The 11475-nt window shown below is 43.9% G+C and overlaps 1 protein-coding gene across 10 annotated transcripts; it reads right to left on the minus strand.

The window, feature by feature from the left end:
- Positions 1-393: 393 nt before the first annotated feature.
- Positions 394-7799, minus strand: LOC120704423 (pentatricopeptide repeat-containing protein At4g21065-like). 10 transcript variants are annotated; one of them, XM_039988807.1, is made up of 5 exons: positions 5379-7799; positions 4608-4676; positions 3014-4052; positions 1030-1258; positions 394-756 (listed from the first exon to the last, which is right to left on the minus strand). In XM_039988807.1, exon 1 carries the CDS (start codon positions 7733-7735, stop codon positions 5501-5503), a length of 2235 nt encoding a protein of 744 aa, XP_039844741.1. In that variant the 5' UTR covers positions 7736-7799; the 3' UTR covers positions 394-756; positions 1030-1258; positions 3014-4052; positions 4608-4676; positions 5379-5500. The 10 variants fall into 10 exon arrangements, with proteins under 10 accessions (XP_039844741.1, XP_039844739.1, XP_039844740.1 ...); XM_039988805.1 differs by adding an exon at positions 5149-5279 and having other exon boundaries at positions 394-1258; XM_039988806.1 differs by adding an exon at positions 5149-5279 and having other exon boundaries at positions 394-1258; positions 4608-4727.
- Between the last annotated feature and the right edge of the window lie 3676 nt (positions 7800-11475).

An 11475-nucleotide genomic window follows, 5' to 3' on the forward strand; every position in this document is an offset into this window, starting at 1 on the left:
CTTATGCTAATGCATTGGTGTATTCTTGCCTTTCTGAGCTCTAGGACAAGAACCGCATCTTGCCGAATGACAATCACCAAAAATCATTGCAAGAGCATGTTCCATCTCGAAAATGGTGGAACCTACTCCGGTCTCTAACAATGATTTCCCGTTTCCAAAGCTTTGAGATTAACTTGATTGCAGAGTGGCAGTCCTCACAGACCCTCAGGTTTTTCATGATACTAGTGGAGATGGCACTTGTTTAAAATCAAATTATTTAAAAATGATTGGATTACATCAAACAACTACTAAAAATATCATAAACAAATAAGTTTTGTTGCACCATCTAATTCCATATGCGGGAGCCACGTGCGCGCCAGCAAGAGGGGAAATGGATCATATAGACTCCATAGATAATAAAATTTTATTTTATTTTCTTCAACCAACAATAGGTGCAAAGTACAATTATATATGGAACGTAAGAACCAACAATCTATTCTACTCTAACTTCATAATTAAACTACATAAGAACGTATCCATATACTGGGCTAGGTCGTAAGCTATAGAAATCAAGACGCCCTGTAATATATGCATCTTTATCACAAACAGATCCATCATACTTCAGGGTTAGCTTGTGAATATCATGAAGAGGCTCACGTGCATATCCATTGAAACCGCCTATCAAATCTAGTTCCGACTTAAGAGCTTGTTTAAGATGTTTCAACAATACCCTGTGCATCCAAGCCACTGCCCTCTGCTTGCTGATCAAAACTGATACTGCCCCTCCCACGCATCCACAATTACAAACACCACAGATTCAGTCAGTTCCTAAGCAAAGTTAGCACTGTAGAGCAAAGTGATAGGACAATAACAAAGATTATGAGATAACTTAGCGTTTCAAAGCAAAAAAAATTACATTGATTTGCACATACTGAACTAAGCAATGTCCTTTTTATCAAAAAATAGGAAGAAATCTTTTGAAGTTATTGTATTATTTGTGTGTTCTGAATCCTTTTCCTTTGGAAGAAAAAGACTGCGGCTAGGGCTTACCTCCATGAAATTGCTCGCTGGCCCTCTAGGTCCTATCATCACTGGTCATATCGCGGCAATACACCACGGAGCAAAGCCATGTGACTTCAACTCCATTCCCTTAGTAATCTGTATGGTGGCCAAATTGCTCTAGCCACCTCCATTCCAGATGCCACCATAGCAGCAGAGTGGCTTCAACTCCATTCCACAATTCTTGATCCATGCCTCACCGGATTGCCCCGCCCTCTTCCTGTATTCATAATAAAAGGCATCATAACAAATAGCATTGCATATATCTATCTTCATTATGATGTTCAGCATTCCTAGCAGCAATTCATTGCTAGTTAGAGAACGTGGAGTCCACAATTCCAAATAAAAAACAAAGCATATCTCATAATAGTTCACAAACATGGTTATCAGTCTTTTTTCGACTATGCATGACAATAGAGCCAAACTATATGACACGGCCAAACATCTTATAAAAATTATATAAGTATCTACAATGCTTCTGACAAATATATGACACGGCCAAACATCTTATAAAAATTATATAAAGTGCTTTTGACAACTAGCCCTGCTAATGGGTTGGAACCCGCACCATACCCAACCCCACCCAAAATTAACATATTTAGATACCCAACCGCACCCAACCCAATTAGTTAATTTCTCAACTCTAACCAACCCGCCCCATTATAAATGGGTAACCCATAAAAACACATGGGTTCTACTATACATAGGAATTTAGTGGTTCTACACTTAATGTGGGGACCACATATATGTCTAGCCACACTACTTTGCACAGAGTATCTGTCAGTCATATTGACTCATCTCTAAAAATTTCAGTCAATTTCGATAAAATTTTATAGTGTGAACGCGAGATTTTAATTCTAGGGTCTGGCTCTTGATGTGGAGCCCACGTGTAGTTCTAGCCACGCTGCTTTGCACAGAGTAGCTACCAGTCGTACTGAGTCATCTCCAACAAATTTCAGTCAATTTCGATAAAATTTTATAGTGTGAACGCGAGGTTTTAATTCTAGGGTTCGGCTCTGCATGTAGGGCCCACAGGTAGTTCTAGCCACACTGATTTGCACAAAATAGCTGCCAGTCATACTGAATCATCTTCAACAAAATTCAGTCAATTTCGATAAAATTTTCTGATATAAACACGTGGTTTTAATTTCAGAGTCCAGCTCTCACGTGGGACCCATATTTATATATAGTTATACTATTTTGTAAAAATTATCCATTTCAACCCACCCCAACCCGTCTCAACCCGCATTTATATAGAACCCGCCCCGACCCACCCCATTAACTAATACAACCTATTTTAACCCATCCAAACACACCCCATTTCAAAACCCACCCCATAAAACCCATTTCAACCCAACCCATTAGCAGACCTATTGACAACCAAAGTAGTCCACTCATTTATTTTTAGACTGAATTATACATAGGTGATTAAACATCCAAGAATTAAAACAAAAGGAAGCTACATACAGTGATGAACTTCGAATTTAAAAGAATAGCATAGAAAAGGAACAGCTTACACTTGAAGCTTACTAAATTTTAAAGTTACACGGTTCCAGCTAAAATCAAGGCATCAGTTTGGTTACAGTTTCAGGAATTGAACCATAAATGCTAAAAAGTTCGTTATCAAGATAGACAACTTCCCAATAAAAAAATGCTATGAACATGCACATGCTGAAAAAGTTCTGGTCCGTTCTCACTGCCATTCCAATCTACCTGCTGCTCGCGCTAAAGATGCCTAAGTGGTTTATCTGCGCAATCAACAAAATCAGAAGAGGTTTCCTCTGGAAGGGTAGTAAAGATGTGAACGGAGGTTGCTGTTTGGTGGCTTCACTGGCTTGGGAAAAGATCATGAGGCTGATTGACTTGGGAGGGCTGGGCATTCTTAATCTGGAAGTCATGGGCTGGGCACTTCAGATGCTCTGGCTATGGTTTGAGAAAACAAACCCAGATCGACCTTGAGCTGGTATGGAAGTACCTGTGCACCCAAATGCTTCAGCACTGTTTGCTATCTCTGTTGTGACAAATGTGGGCAGTGGCAATGACACTCTTTTCAGGTCCAGTCGATGGTTACTTGGTAAAAGTATAGAAGAACTGGCACCAAATGTTTTTAGGACTGTCACAGTACGCACATGAAAGAAAAGAACGGTGGCTGAGGCTTTGGTGGATAACACTTGGGTTTCTGACATAAGAGGCGCACTGAATTGGCATGGTCTTATGGAGTATCTTGAGCTTTGGGATGCAATCTCTGATGTTCACTTAAGCAGTTCGGCTGACATACATCGCTGGAAGTTTGAAAGCTCAGGTTTCTTCTCCTCAAGATCAGCTTATAAAGCCTTCTTTGTCGGCGCCATCAAGTTTGAACCTTGGAAACGTTTGTGGAAGTCTTGGGCCCCTAACAAATGCATGATCTTTCTCTGGCTTGCAGTTCGTAATCGATGTTGGACAGTGGATCGCTTGCAAAAAAGGGAACTGCCACATCCAGACTATTGTCTCCTTTGCGACCAAGAAGAAAAGAACATCCAACACGTCTTAACTTCATGTGTTTTCGCCCGTCAGTTCTGGTTTAACATTCTGTAGCCCCTGAACCTCTCAGTTTTGCACCAACTCGACGAACAACCTCTCTTGCTGTCTGGTGGAGGGAAATCCTGGAGAAAGGTGCAAAAACATTCTAAAAAGGAGTTCAACTCACTGGTGATACTTGGAGCATGGTTTCTCTGGAAACACCGCAACTCTTGCGTTTTTGCTGGATCTGCTCCAAATATTCAGATTGCGATCCAGGCCTTCAAAGACGAAGCGAACCTATGGATTGCAGGAGGCGCTAAAGGTGTTGCTGGTCTGCAGCTTGTGAGGATCTCCTAGTTTAGGATTAGTGTCTCGCTCAGCCCACAGTTTGTTTGTGCCTATGTAACAGTCATTACTCCACTAAACACCCTCTCGCCACTCTGATCCAAGGTGGGGAGAAGTTATTGTAATTGGATCTTTTTTTCCTAATTAATTCAATGATGCCAGCTCTCCTGCATATTCGAAAAAAAAGTCTCAATAGCTCATAATCCCAGTATCAATTATTATAGAAAATTACCACTAAACAATTAAGAAAGCATGCAATGGGTACCAAGAGCATATTACAAAAACAGATCCAAAAAGTAATTTGTACAAATGTTGAGCCTTCATCGCACATGATGGCAGTGTTAAAAAAAATCACCAAACAAACTTTTTTTTTTAGTTTAGACATTGACAGTCCACATGAAACTTATATTATCTAACCTGAACAAACATTGAAATTAAATGAGAGAGATCCAATTTATCTAAAGGTAACTCATGGTGGAGATTCCAAATAATTTCATGCACCAATCGTCAGACCCATCTGCGTTCATGTCAAAAAGTCACATTAAGCTAAATCACTAAGTTTGACATATCAGTCTAGTTATCTAGATAATCATCACTTCAGATTTTTAATGTTGGATCGATTGCATAATCAGCAGTTTAATTCTCAGCATTGAACATGCACACACTCATGGTACAAGTAATCAACATCAAATAGAAAAATTGCAAAGTAAAAGGTTACCTACCAACAGAAAGGAAATGAAGATGAAAGTGAATACGCTCTCGCTAAGATAACCTTTCTCATGTCCAAGTTCCTACCATAGGCAAAATCATTGCATGAATCTCCAAAATCATCCAATATTGAACTGACAAAAATATGTTAACAAGTAAATTTCGAGAAGACAATGCAGAATTGTGGAAATTCAGATATTAGGAACTTTCTGCAAACTCAAAATGGAGAACCCTAAAAGACTTTTTATTAGCGTTGGTGTGTTGCTTTGCAGCTAATCAAGCCATCTAAAAAAATAATTCCCTAGATTCCTTCTCTACTAACTGTGCACAGAGAAGAACCCAGAGTCTACTTATTTCTACAAAGTTCTTGGCTGATGTAATGAAGCAAGAGCAAGACAGGTATATTGTACAAGCACGCGGAAGTCTCAGAGAAAAAAAACTGCTACAAGAGATTACAAAGTTCTTGGACAAGATACAAATAGACTGGGCTAGCACAAAAGACCTGAGTTACTCTAAATGGATAAAGGAATGCTCAAAATTGAAAGGATAAATTACATCAACCAAGGTAGATTGCCAGGACACATCTCTGTAGATCCTGATAGCAAAATGCCAGTGTTATCCCGAAAAAGAATGGATATGTAGGAAGTTTGAATATATGTATCTTCGAGGTTTTTTACAAGGCATCCCTGGTAAAATACACGAGAGCTTTGTGTTATCTGTTATCAGAAGGTTCACAAGCTCCTTTCATTTATTAGATCACGTGAAGAAATGGGAAGAAATAGTACCTTAGGCATTTATAAATTCAAAACTGGATGTCAATTGTGACATGAAGCTCTTATGCTAATGCATTGGTGTATTCTTGCCTTTCTGAGCTCTAGGACAAGAACAGCATCTTGCAGAATGACAATCACCAAAAATCATTGCAAGAGCATGTTCCATCTCGAAAATGGTGGAACCTACTCCGGTCTCTAACAATGATTTCCCGTTTCCAAAGCTTTGAGATTAACTTGATTGCAGAGTGGCAGTCCTCACAGACCCTCAGGTTTTTCATGATATGAATAGGCAAGTTCGGTGGAAGGCTAATAAGACCGAAAGCAATGGCCATCTTCTCACTGTGTGCTAAAAGTGCTTGTTCTTTCTCTTCCTCATCAACATCCACTGTTATCTTTGACGTGATCGGAGAATAACCCACAGACTTTAGCCTGTGTGCAATTTCCTCCATCATTGTGATGATCTCAAATGTCCAAGGATGTGATTGGTCATTAACAACAAACTTATGCACCTGCCCGGCCACAGTAATCGAACTGTAACCTGCTGTCTTCTTAACTCCCCGTTCTTCCATCAACATCCTTATCCTTGATGCATCTACCCATTTTCTAGAGTCTATGTATATGTTATACAGCTGAACATAGACAGCATCCTCGTCAGGCTCTAACTTCAGAAGATGCTCCGCAGCATGTCGAGCTAGGTCAATTTTTTTGTGGACTCTGCAAGCACTCAAGATGGAGCCCCATATGACAGCATTTGGTTGCATTGGCATCGTCCGAACAAGATCCACAGCTTCATCCAAGAGCCCACTTCGAGCAAGCAAATCTACCATGCAGCCAAAATGCTCAATCTGAGGGCGTATACCGTGCGAGGATCTCATTTCTTTGAAATGCTGACGACCTTCATTAAGCAGGCATGAGTGGGCAGAGTGGCTGCATGCAGTGAGAACAGCAATGTAGGTAACTGAGTTGGGCTGAAAACCATCGCGTTTCATCTGGCAGAAATACTCCAGAGCAACCTTACCCATTCCATTGAAAGCAAGACCTGCAATCATGGCACTCCAAGTGTGAACATCTCTTTCACCCATCCGCTGGAACACAGTGGTTGCCTCATCCACCCTCCCACATTTCATATACATGTCCACAAGTGCAGTTGCAAGATAAACATCATCTTCCACCAACCTCTGCTCGATTGAAGCATGCAAAGCCCTGCCCTGAGGCAGTGCACCTAAGCTTGCACACGCAGTGAGAAGGCTCACCACTGTAAAATTATCAGCACGCAGGCTATGTCTCCTCATCTGCATGAACAACAGTAATGCATCTCTAAGCCGGCCACTGTGGATGTATCCAGTGATCATCGAGTTGAATGTGATGACATCAGGGGTGTCCATTTCATCAAACAGAGACCTAGCAACATCAACATGGCCAAGTTTGCAGTACCCGTCAATGATAGCATTCCATGGCTGGGGCTTTTGGCCTCTTCCCACTGCGTCAAAGATCCCCTGTGCACAGGCAATGTCACCGCACTTGGCATACATGTCGATAAGCGCAACAACAAGATTGTCACTCATCTTGATCCTCTTCTCCCCAATCAGAAAGTGCAGCGAACGTCCAAGGTCCAAATCCTTGAGCTGCGAACATGCTGAGAGCACACCAGTCACCGCAACCTCATGTGGGGCGACACCATCTGAAAGCATGCTGTTGAAGCAATTCACGGCCTCAGCAGCCCGACCTGCACGAGAGTACCCGGCAATCAAGCTAGTCCACGCGACCACGTTCCTCTCCGGTGCCTGCACAAGGAGCCTCCGCGCTTCTTCGAGTAGCCCCATCTTGGCCAGCCCACCGATCATCGTCGTCCACGCAACTGCGTCCTTGGCAGGTATCTCATCGAACGCCCTGCGCGCATCGTCCGTGAGCCCGAGCGCGGCGTACATGTGGATGAGGGGGTTCGCGACAAGCATCCCCGCGGAGGGGAGCGTGGTCCGGAGGCACGCGGCGTGCAGCATCCGGCAGATCCCGGCGCGGGCGCGGGCGAGGGCGCAGCACCTGAAGAGGAAGTGGAACGTGAAGGCGTCCGCGCGGACGCCCCCGCGGCGCATGCGGCGGAAGAGGAGGACCGGATGGTCTGCGCCGGTCGACGCGCGGAGGCAGGCACGCAGGGCAGTGGCGAAGAGGAATGTGGAGTGCAGAGGCAATCGATCGAACAGGCTGAGCGCGTAGCTGAGGTGGAGCGGCGCCGAGAGGCAGTTGGTGAGGGAGTTGAAGAGGTGCCCGGCGGAGGGCGGGTGGGCGATCTTTCCGGATGTGGTGAGGACGGCGTGGAGCTGGGACGCTTGCCGCACGGAGCGAGGGGTCGGCCATGGCGACGCCGGCATGGCACATTGGGGGCCGCCGCTCGCAGCTGAGGAAGAGCGTGTGCGGTTGTGTGCCGGCGCGGCGCGGTGAAACGAAAGCTCGAGTTCTTTTGGCCTGTTTTTTTTTCTTTTTTTTTTTTTTGAGAGAGAGAGGATCTTTCGGCCTGTTTTGGTTGAGAAAAATTGCAGGAGGCCGTGACAAGAGGTGGTAATGGGTCATGGCTCTAGTAGTCTCTTTATAGTCCAACAAGACTTTTAAATTATTTAGTTTAAAATTATATAAGATTAGTCTGGTTTTTTTAGTCCGGTCTTTAGATTTTTTTTTTAAAATCTTAGACCCTTTACCACCCCTAGCCGTGACCAAGCCCAAGTATACTGAAAGGAAGGCCTGGTGGCCCATCTTTCCAGTGAAACCTTACTCGGCCTGATTAAACATTTATTGTGTTTCTACCGGAGCTAAAAAAAGAAAGTATAAATAAAAAAGATATAAATCAGCCAATAAAAAACAATATTTATCATATATAATGTTGTCGCTCCAAAAGTATTGAGATAAATTAAAGGCAAATGTTAGGAGTCGCTCGGGCAAAACCATCGTATAAGGCCCAATAATTATTTTTTATTACCGAATAAATTTTTATATTGCTAGAACAATTAAAAAATTGTTCCAAAATAAAATAAATTTGTTCTAGAATAAATTAGACTATGTGCCAGTTTGTTGGACCAGTTTAGGCCTAAAAATATAAAATCTGGAGTGGGTGGGTGACCCCAGCAGCCGGGGGTGCTCGCAGTCACGCGGGTGACTGCGATGCAATCCATCGCAGCAAGCTGCCCCTGCTTCAGATTTCATGTTTTGGGTCTAAACTAGCCCAATAAACCAGTCCATGTATATAATTCAGTCAAATTTGTTCTAGAAAAAAATTATTCCAGAATAATTTTTTAATTGTTCTAGCAATTCAAAAAATATGTTCGGAAAGAAAAAGAAATTGTTTCAGAACAAAAAATAATTATTGGATCTTGTGCGATAGTTTGACTCCCAATCGCCCGGGCGACTCTTAATATTTGCCCCAGCAGCCCCCTAAATTAAATCCATATGTACACTATTATTATCACCAAGGTCAACAAAGTATCCAAATAAATATACAATAAAGCCAAATAAATCTGTCTAGATTTGCGTTGCATGGGTTGCTCCTGCAACCATCGCCCGTTGTCCCTGCACATGCGATTCCTCTTTTACATGGCAATAGAACGGCGGCGACTAGCATGCAAACAGGCCTTTCGTGCAATCGTGCAAGCAGTGCACTCCGTCCTCACGATCCTCATCCAATGGTGCATGCAGGTTTTGCTCATAAACCCCTCCACTTCTCCCCTCAGTCTCACGCGCAAGTTGCCAATAACCCCTTCAATTACTCAATTGCTAATGTGATTAGCCCACGACCAAACCCAGAAGATCACGTCGATCGTGATTGCCGCGCCCTCGATTGTGGCCGCCGCGCCGCTGCCGTCAAATGGATGGCGCCACCGGAACTGCAAAGGAAGGGAGTGCACGACCTCGAGCGTGACTGCCGCGCCGCCGTCGTCAACTGGACGGTGCCATCGGAACTGCTGCCGCGCGAGTGCGCGACCTCGATCTTGGCTGCCGCGTCGTCGTTGTCAACTGGACGACGGCGCCACCAAAACCGCAGCCGCGCTCCTGACAAGGCCTGCGCATGGAGCGCAGCCTCATGTTGTGATCATCCCAGCACGCTATTGCGGCGCATGTTGCAGTTGGTTGTCTTCACATTGTTCTGCTTGTCAGGTGAGGAACTAGGGCACTGATTGCACAAATGCAAGCAAATTTCTGCTCCAAATATGTGGCCAAGTATGATCCGCTGCTAGCTTTGAGAAGGAAGATGTCAAGCGCGTACAATAAGTTTGAAGATACGTTTCAAATGGCAAAGACAGCAGACGGGGGCATGGATATTCTATTACAAAATTTAGAATATCTATCATTGTTGTTTTAGCCTTGCTCTCGCACCAGACAAGAAGAACATGAACTTTTTATTGGCTGCAGCATTCCAAATGATGTACAAGTTCACCCACCTACGGATGTTCTTTCAAAAGGGAAGTGCAAGAGAATATTGGGACATGCAGACAAAGCCAAGAACAAAAAAAAAAGAGAAAGAACCAGGGTCACGCAAATGCTCGAGATGCAAAGGGCCTGGATATGATAGCCGCAATTGTCCAATTAAGGAGGGCTGAAACATCCTATAAATTTTTATTGGTTTTCAAACATCTTGCTTTTGTGTTTCAGAACTTTCAAACAGCCTATAATTAATGTTTCGTGCTGGTTAAAATCTATTTGAATTTATATAGTGGAATATTATATATAGAGTTCATTAAAATACTGACACATCAGTTTATACAGACTGTTAATGCTTCAGACTGTTTCTTTTATGTTTGAAAGGACGGGAAAATAAAACATCACTTTGTACAAGCTGAACATTGAACTGAGTTACAAACTGAACATTAAACTCAATTACAAGCAGTGACAGATTGAAACATATGGCATAGATTATAAATACAAGCTGAACATTGAACTCATTACAGATTTGAGGCAAGTCACACTGACCCTCGGTTCTTTACACTTGCAGAGGGCACTAGATTTCAAGTCATTCTCAATTTCACACAACACATGGCAGCAACCTTCATCGCAATTATCTCACAAGAAGCTCATATTTCAATCAGTCTTTATTCTGTCAGTACATGCTATTTTTTTTTCACACCACATAACAGAAAATCGATTACAATCATCTCACAGCCGAGAGCAACAATTACACAGTAACATCTTCCATTCCATAGACGGGCATCCCTGCAGGCAACCGTTGCAGCCTACATGCCAGCTTGGATGGAGGGGCACCGCTGCATGCCGTCTTGGAGGAGCGGTGGCGCAGGTGTATCAGCTTCGAGGCGGCGCCGACGCAGCAGCGGCCCAGGGGCAGACCTATTGAAGCCTACAGGCCAGCTCTGATGGAGGTACTGCACGCCCGCTTGGAGGAGCGGCAGCGCAGGTGGATCCGCATTGGCGTTTGGGCGCGGCTGCCCTGGCCGCCTGGCGGCGGCGCGGTGGCGGACCAGGGGCTGGGCACTACCGTGCATATCGGAGGAAGGAGCAGACCTCCATTGACGGCCAGGAGGCCACGAGACAGGTGCAAGCCCGTGGACCTAGTGGCTCTAGAGGCGGCGCAGGACCTGGGCGTGCCCGGCGGCGACGGTGCAGGGACGCCCGACGGCGACGGCGCAGGTCGTCCCAGGCCGAGCGAACAGAGGAAGTACTCAAACGCAAATGAATGCAAATGAAGGGAGGTTTTGGTGATTTCCCTTTGCACCGGAGAGAGGACCGTCGGGGGCTTCTGTGTGAAAATACAAGGTACCGTAGGATGACCATCGGGCGGCCCAGGGGCGCTGCTTGCACCTTGCACGGGTGTGCTGTTTGCACCCAAGTTGGACCCCAATAGAACACCTTCCTAGTACGACAAAGAAAAAGACTAGTACACATCAGCCAATTAAAGGAAGCATCATGATAAGATTTTATATAGTAAAATAAACAAAAAATAAATAATATGTTGTAAATATATTACCTCATCTATAGATCTCCTTGTACATAATATTTTTTGTGTATGTATTGTTTCTCGTTAGTGTCTTTTTCTTCTTGTTATTCGGCAATTTTTTTCTTCTCCTTTACACTTGGTTTTTTCTTGTCATTCTTTTTGGATTTCTTTATA

The sequence above is a fragment of the Panicum virgatum genome, chromosome 4K (genome assembly GCF_016808335.1).
Source record: "Panicum virgatum strain AP13 chromosome 4K, P.virgatum_v5, whole genome shotgun sequence".
NCBI lineage: Eukaryota > Viridiplantae > Streptophyta > Magnoliopsida > Poales > Poaceae > Panicum > Panicum virgatum.

Bases quoted from the DNA above. Each gene is read 5' to 3' on its own strand.
- LOC120704423 (XM_039988810.1), bottom strand. From the start codon at position 7,735: ATGCCGGCGTCGCCATGGCCGACCCCTCGCTCCGTGCGGCAAGCGTCC.